Source organism: Rhinatrema bivittatum, chromosome 8 (assembly GCF_901001135.1).
Source record: "Rhinatrema bivittatum chromosome 8, aRhiBiv1.1, whole genome shotgun sequence".
In the NCBI taxonomy this organism is placed as follows: domain Eukaryota; kingdom Metazoa; phylum Chordata; class Amphibia; order Gymnophiona; family Rhinatrematidae; genus Rhinatrema; species Rhinatrema bivittatum.
The window spans coordinates 125,861,219-125,882,135 of NC_042622.1; the positions used below are offsets into that span (position 1 = coordinate 125,861,219).

The 20,917-nt window shown below is 46.4% G+C and overlaps 1 protein-coding gene across 3 annotated transcripts in view; it reads left to right on the plus strand.

The window, feature by feature from the left end:
- Positions 1–20,917, plus strand: part of ASTN2 (astrotactin 2) — a 1,130,819-nt gene that overhangs the window by 537,903 nt on the left and 571,999 nt on the right. For all 3 annotated transcript variants that reach the window (XM_029612108.1, XM_029612110.1, XM_029612109.1), the window contains 3 exons: positions 14,913–15,037; positions 16,995–17,099; positions 19,249–19,428. In XM_029612108.1, coding sequence (XP_029467968.1) covers positions 14,913–15,037; positions 16,995–17,099; positions 19,249–19,428 — 410 coding nt within the window. The remainder of the gene's footprint in view (positions 1–14,912; positions 15,038–16,994; positions 17,100–19,248; positions 19,429–20,917) is intronic.

Here is a 20,917-nt window from a genome sequence, read left to right on the forward strand (position 1 = left end):
GATACTAGAATAGAATGTTGCACATCTTGCAGGCTTTGTAGAATTTGTGCTGGTGACTGATTGGAAATAAGAGGCACTAGAAAGCAAATAGGATCTGGTGTTTCTAGACGCACACCTTCTGAAAGCAGTTTCATTGGTGAGAGTGCTGTAGTAAATGATGGTGGAATGAGGATCATATCTTCTGCTCTAGTGAAGAGAACATGCCTCTGACCAGCATATAGCTGTGTACGAAGATTTGCAGTACGATACATCAATGCTTCCAATGGTTTAATGGGCAAAGGCATCTATGATTGATGTTCCGAGGCCCGATGTGTCAATGACTTATTCATCAATGGTGCCAGAGACTTTTCAGTTGATGGCACTAGGGATTTATGCTTGATGGCACTGATATAGACTTGTGCTTGAATGGTGCTGATGAAGTCTTGTGTGTCAGTGGCAACCGATGGGGGCTCTGAGTCATGGCCGGGCTGGACAACTTGGTTATACCCTTGAGGCAGGGGGAAGCAGGAATCAGGAGTAGGCAATCAGTCGTGATTTTATGCAGGGGTCAAGAATAGGCAAGACCAGTGTAGATCTTCTGCCTGACCAGCTACCTTCCCTTCAGATTGGGTCCTCTGGTGCTGGTGGCTGGCAGGTCTTCTGGAGAGCAGTGTACTGGGTCAGGAACAGGGTACACACAGGACAAAGAGTGTACTGGCAAGCCAAGGAGGACAAGGAACAAAGAAAGGCAAGACCGAAACAAAGAGCAGGGCAAGCAATATACAGGAGAAATAGGCCACCAGGAGACCTAGATAGAACATAGGAGGCCTCAGGGAGACCCACCAGAGACAGGAGGGCCACTAAGGCCCACTGAGAACAGAAGGACCATTGAAAGACCCACAGGGAACAGAAGGGCCATTGGGAGGCTCAGAGAGAACAGAAGAGCCACTGGGAGACCCGCAGGGAGCAGGAGGGCCACTGGGAGACTGACAGGGAACAGGGCCACTGGAAGGCCCAGACAGCACAAGAGCAGAGATAAGAAACACATAGACAAGGAAGATCAAAGGAAAGCCTGGCAGGACAGGAAAACAACACGAAATACATGTAGATAAGATATGTCCACAAAAGGCAAAGACAAAACAAAGGCAAGGCAGAAAGGCTAGCAGGGTCTGGACAGAGTAGGACCTAGGCACAGAACAAGGGCAAGGATATATAGGAAAGTGTACAAGACCAAAAATCAATGGCAAGTTTATACAGGCAAAAGTACAAAGTCAAGAGACCAGAGGCAGAGAGGAGACTCCAAGCTTAGGCGGAGACTATCCTTTTTTTTTTTTTTTTATAATTTTTTCTTTATTGGCTTTTTTAAACCTTTTACAAAGAAAGCTTTGCTCAGAAATTTCTGTAACATATTTTCTCACCTCAAGAAAAGAAAATAACAAAAGCATCTTCCATTATTTAGACCACAACTTTTTTCAGGAAAACAAAATAGAGGAGAACAGAAATCATGGGAGGTTATTGCGGAAAAGATATAATAACATATCTCAAACACATTAGCGTGCTAGACAACATTTAACCCTCTTTCCATTGATCTGTATATGCTTTAAACCCGGTTCCTCATTTGGAGAGGAGGTTATAAAAGCCCTCTTTCTAAGTCTAAGAATACCCTAAGCTGTTCTGGGGCATAAAATATATATACATCACGATTTAAGGTAACAACCCCTTTGCAGGGGTATCTTAGAAGTAACTTAGCCCCTATTGTATTCAAATCCAGTCTCATAGAGAGAAAGGCTTTCCTCATTTCCTGTGTAATCTTAGATAAGTCCGGGAATATTTGGATCTTTTGACCCATGAAACTTTCACTAATATGTTGAAAATAGAATTTCATAAATAAGCTAACATAATTTTCAGTAGTTAAAGAAACCAGTAAAGTCGCTCTCTCATATACTTCTGCAGAAGATTCTAAAATCTCAGTCAAGTTACTTACATTAAATTGTGTCTGATTACCTTCCCTATTTCTATTAAATGGGAGGACATAGACTTTATTTATAGTTGGAATCTGATCAGATGGTATTCTTAATACTTCTATTATATATCTCCTCAAAATCACTCGGGGTAATTCCCCAATTACTTTTGGGAAATTCAAGTCTTAAATTCAATCTCCTCAGTCTATTTTCAGTGAGTTCCACACTTCTGTTGGTCACTTGTTTGTTTTGAATTAAAGCTTGACAAACATCCTGTGTCAATTTTACTGCTGTTTGTAATTCCATAATCTTGCTTATGTTTTCACAAATTTTTACATCGTGTTCCAGGGATATTTTATCCAACTTCTCAGACATTGAATTTAACTGTCTCTTCAGCCCTTGAAAACGTGGACCATATGAGGCTGTCAATTCCCATAGGGATTCTAGAGTCACCGGTCCCGATTTAACAAGGTCTGTTACCACAGTTCCGCCCTGAGCCCCCAAAAGATCTTCCTCTGCGACGGTTTCTCCAGATTCCACTCGAGACCGCTCACTACTTCTACCAAGATTTGGCAGTATCAGGGACCCCTCATTCTGCGGTTCTGACCTTGGCCGCTCCGCGGATATTCCCAATTCCTTCAACATCGCTTCCGCTCCCTCTAATTTGTTCACTGGACTCACCGGTACTATGTTCAAATCAGCGGTTGCTGATAGTGAAATTGTACCTGGAGTGGTGGGTATCCTCAGATCAGGAGGGCTCAAAGTTGTTTCCCCAGGCGCCAGCAGTGCTCCCAACAACGCTTCTCAGCGGGAATTTTGGCCACTCTTCCAGGGTAAATTGCGGTAAGTTCAGGGATCGTTCTTTGCCCGGGAAGGAGGAGCCCGTAGGGACCTGAACCACTGGGACTTAGGAGATGGCAGTGAGATGAGTAGAGAAGACGATCCAAAGGTCAAGGCAGGCAGCAGGCACGAAGAGTCAGAAGGCAGCCGGGGTCAGAAACCAGAGTAACAAACCAAAGACTGGATCAAGATCAGGAGAAGATGGCACAGGAACAGCAGGAGCAGATTCAGAAACAGCAGGAGCGGATTCAGGAACAGCAGGACCCAACGCAGGGACAACTGGAACGCAACTAGACACTCACCAGAGAGACCTCGTTGCAAGGCAGCTCCATGCAGGCAGACGCCGGCTTAAGTACTTTGCCGGCGTCTGACGTCATCCTGGGGGCTGTCCAGCATTTCCGGGTGCTGGACCTTTAAAACGACGCTCTTCGCATGCATGCCTCAGAGGGGGCGGAGTCAAGAGCGGGCCTCAGCAGCATCTCCCTCATGAAGACGCTGCTGCAATGCAGCCTAGAAGGCCTGAAATGCGGCGGTTCCCGACGGAGCCTGGAGCGGGGACAAGCAGGTAAGGACCCGGTCGCTAGTCTAGCGACCGGGACCACAACAGTATCCCCTCCCTTACGCCCCCTTTTCAAAGGACCCGGTTTACTAGGATGAGCCAAGTGGAATTGCCGCAAGAGAGACTTGTCTAGGATGTTGCGAGCAGGCTCCCAGGTGTTGTCCTCAGCAACACATCCTTCCCAAGCCAACAAGTACTCCCGTCAACGGTTGAAGAAACGAACATCAAGGACCTCCCGAACCTGGTATGTGGGATCCTCGGCAGTAGGTGTGGCTGCTGCATCCAGAGGACATTGATGAAATCGAGAGAAAACCACCGGTTTAAGGAGGGAGACTGGAATATGTTGTGGATGCGTAGCGTAGTAGGCAAGCGTAAGCAATAGGATACCATTCCAATACGTTCTGCCACTCGGAATGGTCCACAATATTTAGGCGCTAGCCTCCTAGGAAGCAGCCGGAGGTGGATATTTTTTGTGCTGAGCCAGACTCGATCTCCTGGAAGAAATACGGGTGCTGGTCAACTATGTCGGCAGGCATGTCTTTTAGCAGTCTTGGCCGCAGTAGTGCGCTTATCTTGAATGGAATTCCAGAGTCCATATAACTGCTGAGCCGATAATTGGGCTGCTGGTGACGGTATGGACACAGACAGGGGTAATGGTGGCTTAAGTTGTTTTCCATATACTGCTTGGAAAGGGGATTTCCCAGTAGCAGAGTGAATCTGGTTGTTATAGGAAAACTCAGCCCAGGGTAACAACTCTACCCAGTTTGTCTTGTTTGTCGTTAACAAAGCCCGAAGAAATGTCTTTAGGGAGTGATTCATCGGTTCTGTTTGACCATTGCTTTGCGGATGAAATGCTGTAGAGAAACTGAGTTGCACTTCAAACTTTTTGCATAAAGCCTTCCAATATCGGGCCGTAAACTGCGGACCTCGATCTGAGACAATGTCCCTGCGGAAGTCCATGAGTGTGCAAGATGTGTTGAGAAAACATAGTGCCAGCTCTGGTGCAGATGGTATTTGGCTAATGGCATGAAATGAGCCATTTTAGAAAAGCAGTCCACCGTGACCCAGATGACTGTCTTGCCATTGGAAAGAGGGTAATCAACCACAAAGTCCTGTGGCTATATGAGTCCAAAGCTCGGTAGGAACTGGCAGTGGTTGCAATAACCCCCATGGCTGACCAATTTGCGGTTTCTGTCTGGCACACATGGGACATGAACTCACATAGGTAAGGACATCTCATCTTAAATTTGGCCACCAGTAGTAGCGGTTTAGTAAATCCAGCATCCTGTCCCAACCAGCATGACCCTCGGACAAGGAATCATGAGCCTAGCTGAGAACCCTTCTCCGGAGATGCTTGGGAACTACTGTTCTCCCTTGTGAACTTACAGTTACTGCTGCCAGGCTAATCTTGGCTGGGTCTCGGATGTACTGAGGACGCTCCTCCTCTTCCTCTACCTCAGAAGTTCGAGATAGAGCATCAGCACATACATTCTTTGTTGCTGGCTGATAGCGAAGAGTAAAGTCGAATCGATTAAAAAAAAAAAGAGACCACCTGGCTTGTCTGGGGTTTAGTCGCTGTGCTTGACACAAGAACTCCAGGTTCTTGTGGTCGGTGTATACGGTGACTGGATGGATTGCACCCTTAAACCATTGCCTCCATTCTTCAAAGGCTAGCTTGATCACCCCAGGAGTTCCTTGTCCCCAGTGCCTGTAAATTGCATTCGGCGGGGGAAAAGCTTTTAGAAAAGTAGGAACATGGGAGCAACTGGCCTGAGTCAGAGTGCTGGCTGAGTATCGCTCCCACGGCAATGCTGGACGCATCCAACTTCTACAATAAAGGGCGTTGCGGGGTCTGGGTGGTACAAACAAGTGTCCATCAAAAAGGCCTGTTTTAACTCTTCAAAGGCTCGACAAGCCACTTCCGGCCATTCTTTAGCATCCAAGTCAAAGCGGTAAGCGGTGCTACCTTCAGAGAAAGTGAGGAATAAAATATCTATAAAAGTTCGCGAATCCAAGAATCGCTGCAAGGCCTTATCCCCGTGGGACAGGGCCAGTTGGTGATCGCAGATACCTTCTCTGGATCCATTTGAAAACCAGTGGACGACACAATATAACCCGGAAGGGAAGTGATTCGCCTCAAACATACCACTCTTCGAGCTTGGCGTACAATTGATTGTCCCTTCAGGATCTGCAACACTTGTCTGACATGTTGACGGTGAGACTGTAGATCTCGGGAATAGATTAGAGCATCATCCAGATATACTATGACATAAGAGTGCAGCATCTCTCTTAACACTTCATTCATAAGATTTAGGAAGACTGCCGGAGCGTTACACAACCCAAAAGGCATTACTAGGTATTTGTAATGCCCGTCTCATGTTAAAGGCAGTCTTCCATTCGTCTCCCGGATGGATGTGGACTAAATTGTAAGCCCCTCGCAAATTGAGCTTGGTAAAGAACTTAGCTCCTTGCAATCTGTCTAGGAGCTCTGGAATTAAAGGTAGCGGGTAGTGATCCCGTTTAGTAATGGCGTTCAAGCCTCTGTAGTCGATACATGGTCTGAATGTACCATCCTTCTTTCCCATGAAGAAAAACCCTGCTCTGGCTGGGGATTGAGAAGGACGGATGAATCCTTAAGCGAGATTTTCAGTGATGTACTCAGACATGGCGCTTGTCTCTGGCAGGGATAATGGATACACTCGGCCACGCGGCGGTGTGGTGTCAGGCAGTAAGTCTATGGCGCAGTCAAAGGGCCAATGACGGGGCAGGATCTCCGCTTTTTTCTTTGAGAAGACCTCTGCGAAATCCCGGTAAGGTGTGGGAGGCAATACGGAAGTGTTTAGCAGAGGTACCCTGGGAGGACCCGAAACCTTGGACAGTTGGTAAAGCAAGAGGAACTCCATTGTGCTATTTGTAGCGTATCCCAATGAATTATAGGGGAGTGCTGCTGTAACCACGGCAACCCCAACACCACTGGATGTACTGCTTTTTCCAAAACTAAGAAGGATATTTCTTCTGAATGTAGCGCTCCCGTCCGGAGAGTCAGAGGCATTGTGGAAATGGAGATACTTCCGGGCAAGACTGTCCCACGGATAAACGTAATACGTAGTGGAGGACTCCGCGGGACTGTAGGTAGCTGTAGTTGTTGCACCAGATCAGATAGAATGAAGTTCCCTCCTGCTCCAGAGTCTATAAAGGCCAAAGTGTGGAAAGACTCTCCAGGGTATTTCAACGTCACCGGAACTGTACATTGAGGAACAGAATTAACACAGCCTAGGAGTGGCCCCTCCATACTGCCTAGGCTTGAGCGTTTTCCGGACACTCCTTGCACTGGGCTAGAAAGTGTCCCTTTCCGCCACAGTACAAACATAACCCCAGCGTGCGGCTCCTCCGCCTTTCTTCAGCCGCCAGAGGTGTGCAACCTATCTGCATAGACTCTTCAGCTGACGACTCTGCGTGTGTTCCCTTTTGACCAGAGGGTGTCATCATGGGTCTAGAGAAGACCGGGGCTAGTGGTATGGGACGGCTTAACGAACGTCCCTCCTTGGCCCTCTGCTGGAGACGTCGGTCGATTCGACCGGCCAAATCAATCACTTCATTGAGGTTATCCGGAATGTCTCTGGTGGCCAACTCGTCTTTGATGCGCCCCACAGGCCTTCCAGAAAGACCCCCTGCAAGCTGTCATTGCACCAGCCCACTTCCATAGCGAGTGTGTGAAATTCAATGGCGTAATCTGCCAGGGACCGAGATCCCTGTCTCAGCTGTAACAGCTCTGACGTTGCTGTGGGTAGGCGTGCGGGTTCGTCAAAGGCCTGTTTGAAACTAAGGACAAACTGCTGTAAGGTTGTGCAACATAGGATCCTGGCACTCCCACATTGGTGAGGCCCAATTCAACGCCTTCCCCTCAAGCAGAGAAAAAATGTAGGCTACTTTCACAGAGTCGGACGAGAATTGGCCTGGAAGCAGAGAGAACCTGATGTAGCATTGGTTCAAGAATCCTCAGCAACCTTTGGCATCGCCCCCATAACGTGATGGGGCTGGAAGCTGAGTGGGGTGGTACGTTCACAGTAGGAGCTGGAGGAGGCACCGGTGGCGACTCCGGCGGGGAGGCATCTAACCGGTTTGCCAATCGCTCGATTGGTGGCTGCCAAGACATCGAGGCAGTGTTGTTGCTGCTGAAGTCCGTTGGGCCATCCCAGGAATGGCCTGCAGTCGGGCATTTCTGCCGGGGTCCATGGCCTTGCAAACTGTTGCAAACTGGATGGTGGACCTTGGGTCCGGCCCCTGGCGGAAAGAGAGCTCCGCCGAAGAAGGTAGGCCAGGGAGGCAGAACACAGCGGACGGACAGATGGAGTCTTCACCCTGGAGATCCGAGATTCCACCAGGAGGAGCCCGTAGGGATCCGGAACCGCTGGGACTTAAGTGATGGCAGCGAGACTAGCGGAGAAGATGGAACTTCACCCTGGAAGTCCAAGATCCCCCAAGGAGGAGCCCGTAGGGACCAGGACCGCTGGGACTTAGGAGACGGCAGTGAGACGAGTAGAGAAGACGATCTGAGGGTCGAGGCAGGCAGCAGGACACGAGAGTCGGAAGCAAGCCGTGGGACAGAAGCCAGAGTAAACAAACCAGGGGCTGGATCAAGATCCGGAGAAGCTGGCACAGGGAATAGCAGGAGCGGAGTCAGGAACAGCAGGAGCGGAGTCAGGAACAGCAGGGTCCAATGCAGGAACAACTGGAATGCAACTAGACACTCACCAGAGAGACCTCGTTGCAAGGCAGCTCCATGCAGGCAGACGCCGGCTTAAGTACTTTGCCGGTGTCTGACGTCATCCTGGGGGCTGTCCAGCACTTCCAGGTGCTGGACCTTTAAAACGATGCTCTTTGCACGCATGCCTCAGAGGGGGCGGAGTCAAGAGCAATCTTTGGCGGCATCTCCCTCGTGGAGATGCCGCTGCAATGCGGCCTAGAAGGCCCGAAATGCGGTGGTTCCCGACGGAGCCTGGAGCAGGGAAAAGCAGGTAAGGACCCGGTCGCTAGTCTAGTGACCAGGACTGCAACAGGTTACTGTCTGAATCCAATTCCCCTTTTCCTAATGCCGTTGAAGCAGAGAGAAATGATGAATTTGCATTAACAGTATCAAGATTTATTTGTTAAGAGTAGCAACTGCCACACCAGCAAGTTACCTCCAGTTACCCCCAATGCACTGTTTATTTCCATCCTCTAGCCTTTAGGGACCCACAGTGTTTATGCCATGTCCCTTTGAATTCCTTCAATGTTTTCATCTTCACCACCCCCTCCAGAAGGGCATTCCAGATATTCACCACCCTCTCCATGAAGAAATATTTCCTGACATTGATTCTGAGTCATCTTCCCTGGAGTTTCATTTCATGACTTCTAGTTCTATTGATTTCTTTCCAATGGAAAAGGTTTGACAATTGTGCATCATTAAAACCTTTCAGGTATCTGAAGGTCTGTATCATATCTCCTCTGCACCTCTTCTCTTCCAGGGTATACATATTCAGATCCTTCAGCCTCTTTGATAAGTCTTCCAATGCCAACCCCTCATTATTTTGGTCGCTCTTATTTGGACCGCCTCTGTCCTCTCTTTATCCTTTTTGAGATACAGGCACCAGTAATGAGTGCAGTATTCCAGGTGAGGCCTCATTAAAGACCTGTACAAAGGCATTATCACCTCTTTTTTCTTACTAGTTATTCCTCTCTCTATGCAACCAAGCATCATTCTGGCTAAAGTTATCGCCTTGTTACCTTGCTTCGCCACCTTCAGATCATCAGACACTATCACTCCAAGGACCCTATCCCAGTCCATGTGCATTAGTCTTTCACTGCCCATCACATACAGCTGTTTTGGATTGTCACACCCCAGATGCATGAATGTGCACTTCTTGGCACTGAATCCCAGCTGCCAAATCTTCAACCACTCTTCAAGCTTTCTTAAATCACTTTTCATTCTCTCTACTCCTTCAGGCGTGTCCACTCTGTTGCAGATCTTAGTATCATCCTTATATAGGCAAACTTTACCTTCTATCCCTTCCACCAGGTCGCTCATAAAGATATTGAACAGAACCAGTCCCAAAACCAATCCCTTTGGCACTCCACTTAACACTGTTCTTTCTTCAGAGTAGGTTCCATTTACCATTATACACTGTAGAGATGTGAATCATGTGCCAGATCGTCTTAACGATCAGATTCGGCTGGGGGGGGGGGGGGGGGGGGAATCTGATCGTTAAGATATGTGAATTGGAATCGTTTCCGATTCCAATTCACATCACTAATTTTTTTTTTAGGGAGGCCTGCGCCGCTAAAAAAAAAACCCACCCGACCCTTTAAATCGACCCCACCCTCCCAACCCCCCCAAAACCTTTTAAAATTACCTGGTGGTCCAGGGGGGCCTCGGGGAGAGATCCAGGGGGGCCTCGGGGAGAGGAGAGATCCAGGGGGGCCTCGGGGAGAGATTTCCCGTTCCCAGGCATCAGCTGTTCCAAAAAAAAATGGTGCCGATGCCCCTTTGCCCTTACCATGTGACAGGGTATCCGTGCCATTGGCCGGCCCCTGTCACATGGTAGGAGCACTGGATGGCCGGCGCCATCTTTAAAGATGGCGCCGGCCATCTTTACTCATCAGCCCCTATTATATAGAGTATAGTATAATAGGGGCTGATGAGTAAAGATGGCGCCGGCCATCCAGTGCTCCTACCATGCGGCGCGGGCCTCCCTAAAAAAAAAAGGGTTAGGAGGGTGGGGGAGGCTAAGGGGGGTCGATTTAAAGGGTCGGGTGTTTTGTTTTTTTTATCGCGCCATCGGCGCCATTTTAATTAGTGGCAGCCAAAATGGCGCCAATGGCCCGAGAGCGGGAGATCGCGCTGGGACACGCCCCCCCCCCCCCCCCACTGGACCACCAGGTAATTTAACATTTTGGGGGGGTTCGGGAGGTTGGGGGAGGGTAAGGAATTGGTTTTAAAGGGTCGGGGTGGGTTTAGGGTTTGTTTTGGTGTGCCGGTTTTCCCGCACCCTATTTAACGATACAATACAAATGCCCCTGACGATAAATTGGGGGCATTTGTATTGTATCGTGCACTCTAATGATTTAGGACGATTTTAAAATTATCTGACGATAATTTTAATCGTTCAAAAACTATTCACATCCCTAATACACTGTCTCCTGTCAGTCAACCAGTTTGCAGACCATGCTACTACCTTGGCATCCACTCCCAAGCTTCTCATTTTGTTCACAAGTCTGCTATGTGGGACTGATTCATAAGCTTTACTAAAATCCAAGTAAATTTTATTAAGCATTCTTCCCTGATCCATTTCTCTAGTCTCCCAATCAAAAAATTAAATCAGATTTGTCTGACAGGACCTTTCCCTGGTGAATCCATGCTGCCTCGGGTCGAGCAACCCACTGGATTATATATAGTTCACTATCTTTTCCTTCGTCAGAGTCTCCATTAATTTTCCCACCACCGAGGTGAGGCTAACTGGCCTGTAGTTTCCAGCCTCCTCTCTGCTCCCACTCTTGTGAAGCGGGACCACCATCGCTCTTCTCCAATCTTGCAGTACCACTCCTGTTTCCAAGGATATATTGAACAGGTCCTTCAGAGGACCTGCCAGCATATCTCTGAGCTCCCTCAGTATCCTGGGATGTACTTCATCCGGCCCCATGGCTTGTCTACTTTCAGTTTTCCTAGTTCTTCCCATAAATTCTCTTCTGTGAACAGTTTCGTCTACTCCACCCCCATCCACAGTCTTGTCAACTAAAGACTATCCTTCCCCAGGATCTGTTATGAATCCTCCTGTAGCGGTGCTACGGTAGGCTCCTCACCTCTTCCTGGAGGCCGCTCCGAAGCCGGGGTCTCGCCTACGAACTATCCAGGATTTGCTCCAGGGCCTGGGAGGCCTCGATACCCTTGGGGCCTGCCTGAGGCTTGCATGCATCTGCATGGACTTCCTGGTTTGGGCCACGCCCTTCTCCCTAGGGGCCGGCCCGCAGCACTTCTCCTCAGTGTGTTGGGCCAGTTAGGTGTGGCCCATCCAAATTCCTCCCAGGGAGTCGCCTGTCTTCAGCCCTATAAAAGGACTTCAACTTCCAGTCAGCTTTGCCTTCGCAATGAGCCTAAGCCAGTTGTCTGAGCCAGTCATCTGAGGAGCCTTTCCCTCCTCTTGGACTCCATGTTCCTGCTCTTGCTTGGTGTTCCAGTATTCCAAGGGATCCCTCTTCGTTTTGTCTCTGCTGTTCCTGATTCCAGTCTCTGACGTCCTGATGTTTCTGACATCCTCTGTCTCTGCCCTCCGGATGTTCCTGAAGACCTGATGTCCTTGATGGCTAGAGGTCCTTTTGTTCCTGATCTTCCTGATGTCTGTTCCTGCAATGTTCCAGCTCTCCCAGTCCTCCAGGTGGCCACCCTGAGGGTAAATCCGTTCTGTCCGGTTCCTGTTTCCAGTCACTGGATTCTATGCCAGCTGGATTCGTTTCCTGCACTTGTCCCGCTCTCCGCGTGGTCCGTGACCAGTCTCCTTAGGCTATGTAGGGCATGCAGTGGGACAGGGTGGTCCACGACCAGCCCATTGGGTCCACCTGTGAAGGTAGGCTGTGTAGAACGCCCTGAGAGACAGTGCCAATGTCTACCTTCCCAGCCCTTGTCTGTGATGTCTTCGCATCAGCCCTCATTTGTGAAACCCTCGTCTCAGCCTTCAAGCTTCAGCCCTTGTCCACCCTGCCATCTGTGCTGCTCCCTGCACCAGGTCCAAAAGGGCTGGGAGTAGTCAGAGGACCACTCAGAGACCAACCTTGCATGGTTGGCCTCATCCAGACATGCAGGTCGGTAGGGGCCTGGTCAGCTTCAACGCTAGACGAGGTCCGTCTTACCACAAGGGGCACACTTCCATCACCCCCAGTGCTCCCAGCCAGTGGAGCGCAACAGGATCTTCTTTAGTGAACACCAAACTGAAGTATTTGTTTAATATTTCAGCCATTTCTTCATCTCTCTCCATGCATTGATCTTTGTCACATTTCAATTTCACTATACCTCTTCGGACCTTTCCTCTTTCTCCTTTCTCTGATATATCTGAAAAATGTTTTGTCACCTTGCTTTACCTCTTTGGAAATCCTTTCTTCCACCTGACTTTTTGCTGTAATTTCTTTCTTCTTCTTCCTCAGTTTCACCAGATATTCTTCCCTGTGTTCCTCTTTTTGGGATCCTTTATATTTCTTGAACGCTGGGTTTTTTGCCTTTATTTTATCAGCCACGTCCTTTGAGAACCAGATCGGTTTCTTGTTTACTTTTCTAACATATAGATTTGTTGCCTTTGAAATTGCTCCTTTTAGTTTGGCCCACTGTTGTTCCACCTCTCTCATTTTTTCCCAGTCTTCTAGTTCTTCCTCCAGGTATGTCCTTATTTCGACAAAGTCTATATTTTTGAAAACTCGGGTCTTCGTGTGACCTCTCTTTATCCCATTTGCAATATCAAACCATACAGTTTGATGATCACCGATGCTCAGGTAGGCACCCACCTGGACATTAGAGACATTATCCCCATCAGTGAGCACTAGATCAAGTATAACTCCCTCCCTCGAGAGTTCCATTACCATTTGTTTGAACAGAGCCTCTTGAAGGGCATCCACTATCTCTCTACTTCAGGTAGATTCTGCAGAAGGGATTCTTCAGTCTACATCTGGCAGATTAAAATCCCTAACAATCAACACTTCTCTCTTCTTTCCCACCTTTTGGATGTCTTCAACCAGATCTCTGTCTGGTTCTTCTGTTTAAGTTGGAGGCCTGTAAACCACTCCAGTAAAAATGGATGCACCATCATCTTTTTTTAGGATGGCCCATAATGATTTTTTTCTACCCCACAATCTTTGCAGCTCAGTTGCTTGCATATTGTTTTTGACATAAAGAGCTACTCATCCCCCTTTTCTGTCCTCTCTGTCCTTCCTTAACAAGTTATAGCCCCATATAGCCGTATCCCAATCATGAGACTCAGTAAACCAGATCTCTGTAATAGCAACTATGTCAAAGTCCACTTCCACCATTAAGGCCTGCAGGTCTGGGATTTTATTGTCCAGACTACAAGCATTTGTGGCAAAGTTTACAACTCGTCTCCCTATGATTGCTGCTCTTCTTAGTCATCTTTTCTGCTATTTTGAGCTGATTGACTTTGCTGTTTTCTTCTCCCAATTCCTGTATTGCTTGGGGGTGACATGGCATTTTCATTGGCCGCCTTTGGCCACCCCCACCTTCTAGTTTAAATGCCTCATAGTATATGCTCTAAATTTCTCACTTAGCATCCTCTTTTCAGCCAAGGACAAATGTAGACCATCCTTACAGTATAACCTTTTACTATTCCATACATGGCCTCAGCCACCACTGTAACCCAAACCACTCGATTTACACCATGCTTTAAGCCAGATATTGAAATTTTATATATGGCATAAACAGGTAATACTTCTGAAAAGGCAATGGTCTTTGCCATGTGTCTAATCTTTGTCCCTAGATTTTGGAAATCTTTCTGTACTGCAAGGATACCATGTCTAGTAAGGACATTGGTTCCCAGATGGATAATAACATTGATACTGGAGTCTCTACTTTCTTTTGTAATTGTGTTGACTATCTGGTTGGCATTTTTACTAGCTGAGGATCCTGGAAGGCATTTAACTTTTGTGTCCCCATCAAAATTATTTCCCAAATTGGTTTCTCTGACCAAGTCTCCCAGCAGAAACTGCTTCCTTTTATGATCTTTAATAATGTTTAAGGGTTTCTGGGTACACAGGGTGACTATATCCCTTTCAGATATCACCTTATTTTCTATTCATAGAGCTTCTTTATTATCCAATGCAGAAAAGATATTATGTCAGAATAATGGTGGGGAGAGTGGGTATCTTTCATCACAGGCATTAATCTGTCAGAGCCCACTGTAATCCATTTATTCCTGGGTTTCTGAATCCTGGATGCCTGACTTCTCTGTGGGAGTGGGGATGGATATTCAAGATACTACACAGGGAAATTGGGTGTCATATAGTCACGTTCTGCCATAGCCCACTGTAAACCATTTATTCATGGGTTTCAAAATCCTCTGTGGGAATTGGGGGAGATAGTCTGGATGCTGCCAGGGAGGAGGTTTTCTGAAACTTGAACAATTCCTTTTGGAGTTATTCACAAGGGGAATATTAAATTGCCCATTGATGTTTTTTTAATTCTGCACTTTAAAATGTAGAATGACTGATGATTAAAACTCATACACTTTAAAGGCAGCACTATGAACCCTAATGATATTTATCATATAGTGCAATATGATGGTCATTCTCTTTAATTAAAATTAATCATGCCACACATCTTTACTTTGATAAAGTGAGATTGTTTCTGTACATTTTGATTATTCTTACACTTAGAGGGTTCATTTTTTTTTTGTAGTAATGTTACTACCTATGCCATCCTTCTTGGTAATTACCGGCACTGCTACTGTCTGTACAAGTCCTTCTGTACTGAGCCCACATTGCTACTGATTCTCTTATGAGCTTTCTTAGGCAATCACACATGGCATTGATTTGCTTTCTAGGGAGAACAACTTCATTAAGGATTTCCCACAGCTGGCTGATGGGCTAATAGTCATCCCTCTTCCAGTGGAAGAACAGTGCCGTGGTGTTCTCTCGGAACCTTTGCCAGACCTCCAGCTGCTCACCGGTAAGGGTCCCTCTCTTTTGCTGTTGTACTGGCTTTTTCTAATGTCCTATAGATTTGCTGTGGCAAAGAGAGACACATGAAAACGGAAAGCAGGAGGAATGGATGCTGAAAATGGCAGTTGCCTGAGGGCTTCTACATCAAGCAAGCTGACAAATGATGATAGTTTTTCTGATGGGTCTTTGAAAACATTTCTCTAAACACTGGCTCTTTGCTAGATGAATGTAATTATGAGAACTGATCAGCTGCTATAGCTGTGAACTGTGTGCTGAAAATATAGGACTGACCCTGAAGACTCTAGGTTTGGAATGGGCTTTGGCTGCTTCACGTTGGTAATAAACAACCTTTCATTTAGCTCTGCACAAGCACAGGGATCTCATACTCACTGATAACAGAGATCTGATGACACATGGGAGCCACAGTTCAGTTCACTGCTCATGTCTCTGTCATATCACCTTCCAGAGACATGAGGGAGCCAGATCCTGCCCATAGAAATGTGGAGGTCTATCAGGGGCAACATAAAACTGAAATACTATCAACACCCCCAACGTAAAACTGAAACACCTCTAGCGCAGACTCCAGCAGCTCACTTTCAAATGGTATATCCTAAGGGGTACGTACTTTTAATATATCCCAAAGGGCACCATATATATTGTGAGGCACCACCCAGTCTAGGCTCAGGTAGCACATTGCAAGGGTTCTTATATGATATATGAAACCAGTTACCCAGCATTTCTCCATTTAATAGATTCTACTGATGCTATAGATTTATATAGCATTTTTCCACCAAACAAGACTGCAATGCAGTTTTAACATTTGCAGAAACCTACATATAGCCTCCATTGGGGCAGATGGTCTGGTAGCATAGGTTTGAAACTAGGACTACATGTAAACTTCCAAAGGCAGGAAAGGGGAAGGAATCCAGTTATATTTACAGTGGGCTAAAGCGATGCATGGCCAGTGAAAAGTGGTTTGCCTTGGGCCACGTATTGCCAGCAGCAGAGAGGAGATTTGAACTTCTAAGGGAAAATATCTTCCGACTTGCACCTCTCGGTGTTCTTACACTTTCAGACTGGAGCTTTCTCATACCAATGCCAGCCTGGGCTTCAGGAGTAGCAGCATCTCTAGAACTGGGCCATAGTTCATTTCGGTGAGCCATGGCCAGAAATATCATTTCTCTGCGGCTTAATTCATGGTGATATTGTTCTTTGCCTAACATTTTGCTGTATTACACCAAAACAAAAAATACAGTAAAAAGATATAAATTAAACTAATGCATTTTCGTTCTTTGTGATAGCAAACATTTTAAGATGAAGAGAGCAAGCATGATCTTTAAAATGAAATCCATTGCTAAGCACTGAAAAAACAAATGTGAATAGTTACCTTGAAAGCACAACTTTAGTCAGCCAGCTTTTGTTCACATCAGGGCCTAATTAACTTTTAAGCTTTCCTGGGTGCAAGAGTTGGGGATAGGATGCCCTTCAAGGATGCAGGAGTGGCAGCAGGGTGTTGCCTTCTTTCTTCTGATGGCACTTTGTCACAAGCACCACATAGCCTGTGCGGCAGTGCTTTGTCAATTTCCAATCCCTTAAAGGTGCAGATGTTGGCTAGCCACAATTCTAGCCTACAGTGCTCTGATTGTTGCTAGCCTATGAGTACCTGAGCAATTAAGGGAACAAATCTGATATGATGCTTCCACTTAAGCTGAACAGTGCTTGTAAGAAAGTACTGCCTGGATAGACGAGGGGCACTCCTTTCAACTCCATGCCCCTGGGCAGCTGCCTACTTTGGCTAGTGGGAAATCCAAGTCTTGTTCTCATGGTAATATAGGGAAAGCAGTGGACAAACGCTAATGGAGACTGAAGTTTCTGCTGCCGTATATGCCCTATCATTCACATCTGGTTGTCTTGTTTTATAATCTCCAGTTTGCTTGCAATATTTTGTATTGTGTTTTTTATAGGTGATGTCAGGTACAATGAGGCAATGGGCTACCCTATGGTACAGCAATGGAGAGTCAGGAGCAATCTGTACAGAGTCAAACTTAGCTCCATCACACTGGCAGCAGGTAAGGGTATCCTCTTCCAACACCCTTGTAGCTCATGATTTTAATTTTCTTCTTTCCCTCCTGGTTACTTCTTGGCCTATGTTAGGAGGAGGCAGGCCTGGTTTCCCACCACATTGCATCAGTCGACTTAGAAAACTCGAACTACAAGCCTATACATGCAATGGGGAAAACCTGCACTGTCTAGATAACATAGGGCCAGGTACCAATCTTGTTCTAGAATCAACTCATTACTCTTGCAGCTGGTCATCATGCTTCCAGATATGAACCTTCTTGCAGAAGGGCACTATTTACCAGATATGGACTCCTATCAGGGAAAATTCAAAAGTATTAGATGCCCTAGGCAAAACTTCAGTCTTGCTGCCTCCCCCTTACACACCTGACTATTGGTGGCAGCTCTGAAACAGCATCCCCCTCTCTCATCCCACTCAGCATCCTCTTATTCTCTTCCATAAGAACTGCCATACTGGGTCAAACCAAGTTTCCATCAAGCCCAATATCCTGTTTCCACAGTGGCCAATCCAGGTAACAAATATCTGACAGGATCCAAAGTCCTGCATTCCTTTCCCTTTGCCCGTTGTCTACAGTGCCCATCATTTCTTCTCTCTATTCCCCTGTCCAGCATCTCTCTTCTTTTTCTCCTCCCCATCATCCTTATTTCTCACTTTCATGCCTGTTCAGCAAAGCAGCATCAGTCCAATCTCTTTGCCCCTTTTTTGCAGTGCCCAGCATCCTGTCTCCATCCACTTCCTGACCAGAATCCTATCTTTCTTTTTCCATGTCAGCCTCACCTGCCCAGGCATCTCTCTCCATTACTCCCTCACCCACCCAGCTTTCTCTGTGTCCACTCCCCATATATACCCAGCATGCATTCCCTTCTCTCTTGTGGCTCCATGCCTTAAAAGTGCATAGGCAGCACTTATAGGGCCAGATTTTCCAAACCTACGCGCGGGTGTAGATTTGTGCACCCAACCCAGCGCGCACAAATTTACGCCCGATTTTATAACATTCGCACGCATGTTACAAAATACGGGGTCGGCGCACGCAATGGGGTGCACACTTGTGCACTTTGTGCGCGCCGAGCCCTAGGGGAGCCCCGATGGCTTTCCCCTTTCCCTCCAAGGCCGTTCTCTGATGGAACTTTCCTTTCGCCCCCCCCCCCCCCCCCCCCCCCACCTTTATTGTTTAAGTTGCGCCTGCCTCTGGGCAGGCATAGGTTGTACACGCTGGCCAAGTGCCGGCGCATGATTCCCCGGCCTAGCAGGCCTTCGGAGGCCTCTGGCCACGCCCCCACCCCAGACCGTCCATTCCCCGCCCCTTTTTTCAAGCCCCAGGACATACGCGCTTCCCAGGGCTTGCGCGCGTCGCCGAGCCGATGCAAATAGGCTCGGTGTGCGCAGGATTGGGTTTTCGGGGTTACACGCGTAACCCTTTGAAAATCCGCCCCATAGGTTTTTGCCACCCTCCAAAATTGTGGTGCTCTAGGCAACGGCCTACTTTGCCTAATGGAAGAACTAGCCCTGCCCTCTGCTAATAGGATTCTTTTCTTTTAGAGAGAGATTGCTTGCAGATGGGCACTTTCTCCCAGATGTTGCAGCAGGGAGTCACTTCCCACATGGCATCCAGCTCATCAGACTGGTCAACCATTTTGCCAGTCAGTAAACGTTTTAGTTGTGCTAATTATAATCTCACTTAAAATAGCTCCATGATGCTATGGCATAGGGAAAATAGGTTTCTGCCCAAAAGGATGAAATACAGTTTCAAGTCAAAACAGTCAATAGGAACTCAGCAAATCAATGTAGCTCATCCAGCTGTAAAGAAGAAAGGCACATTAGGGTAGTTTCTTAGAAAGATTTGGTAGCTTGATGCCCCTCCCTCCCCTTGTGAATAATTGTATATTCTCTATAATTATGAATTCTTTTACATTTTCTTTCCAGCTGGTTGTATCATGATGACACACAGTACTGTTACTGTGGCCTAAATGAAACTAGGCAGACTAAATGGACCTTAAGGTCTTTATCTGCCATCACAGTCTCTGTTTCTGTAATATCTCACAAAATATTCTGACTGTTGCACCTTTGCATTTCTCTTTAAGTTCAATGGATCAGAATGAGCTTTAGGTTGTTTATTTTTCAGTGTTTCGTTTGTGTAGGTTTTGCAAATGTACTGAAGATGCTAAACAAAGCGAGCAGCCGGGAGGAGCTCCTGACCATTCTGCAGCAGTATGGGTCCCACTATATAGCTGAGGCACTGTATGGGTCCGAACTCACCTGCACCATCCATTTTCCTAGCAAGAAGGTCCAGCAACAACTCTGGCTGCAGTATCAGAAAGGTGAGTCAGCTGAGAACCCAACTTTGTTACCAGCAGTGCCAATTGCTACAGATTTGTCTCTTGCCACAGCATTGTCTGGCAGACCCTGAAGGTTTATGTCTCTGCTTGTATTGTGGCGGTTGTTCATGCCATAATAATAATTCATGGTCAATGTGCTGAAGATAAAATGCCTTTTTTGCTAAGACTTTAAGACAGCCACGATATGAACCCAAATGCCCATTACTAATCCCTGTTGTATTCAGCTCCTGGAGAGCTGTAGGTGATTTGGGGAAGTTTATATAAATGTGACATAATTGAGCTGTCTCAAAATTGTTCCATTTTTATAGCTGTGACAATGCTGCTGTTTAAAAGAAGTGTATTAAATCAATAGCGTATTCATTCTGGTGCTCTATAAATAATGAGACACATCATTAAACCCAGCAATAAACTTCAGGACTTTGAAGTCATACAATTAGATCTTGTTTATAAAAGCTCAGTTATCACTGCAGCCTTGCATAGGGCACTTCATCCTCTCTGCCAGAAAACACAAGATTTTGGAATATTCATTTTCCCACTGTAACTCTTTATTGCATGTATGTAAAGGACCTGTTGTGCTAGGCACTGACCCAAAGCATTCATCTCCAACTCAAAGCAAAATTCAAACTGGAGAGTCATTATGTAATAGTCTCATAATGAAAATAATTCAAATAGACAAGGAGACAACTAGATGCAAATAATGATCAAACTCAAAATAAAAACATCCAGAATTGTGATTTTAAAGAACAATAAATTGATTATACGGAGGAAAAACTTCAGATGCCAAATCGAGGCAACAAGTGCCTTTGAAATGGTGTCATCAATTTATTGTGCTTTAAAATTAGAATTCTGGGGTATTTTATTTTGATAGTCTTATAATGACACATGGGGAAGTAAAGGAATAGATTTGTTGTTAAAATACAGCTACAAATATATATAATGTAATTTCTCCATGGTTAAGCAGCATATAATCAGCCAGACAAATGGGGTGGCATCATCTGATGGCATAGACACGGATGTACTCTCCCCTAGCTCAGAAGAAAAACACCTTCTGAGCATGTGCAGGAGTTCCTACACACTGGTTCCTCACCATTCTCCTTTGTCTCTTTTTCTCTGCTGCCATATAAGGACATTAAGAACATAAGAAATGCCATACTGGGGAAAACTAAAGGTCCATCAAGCCCAGTATCCTATTTCCAATAGTGGCCAATCCAAATCACAAGTACCTTGCAAGTACCCAAATATTAAATTAATTTCAAGCTACTATTGCTTATTAATTAATAACAGTTTATGGATTTTTCCTCTAGGAACTTATGGAAACCTTTGTTCAATCCAGTTACACTAACTGCCGTAACCATGACCTCTGGCAATTAATTCCAAAGCATAACTATGTGTTAAGGGCTGGATTTTAAGAGCTATGCACGCCTGATTTTATAACATGCGTGCGCAGCCATGCGCATGTTATAAAATCCGG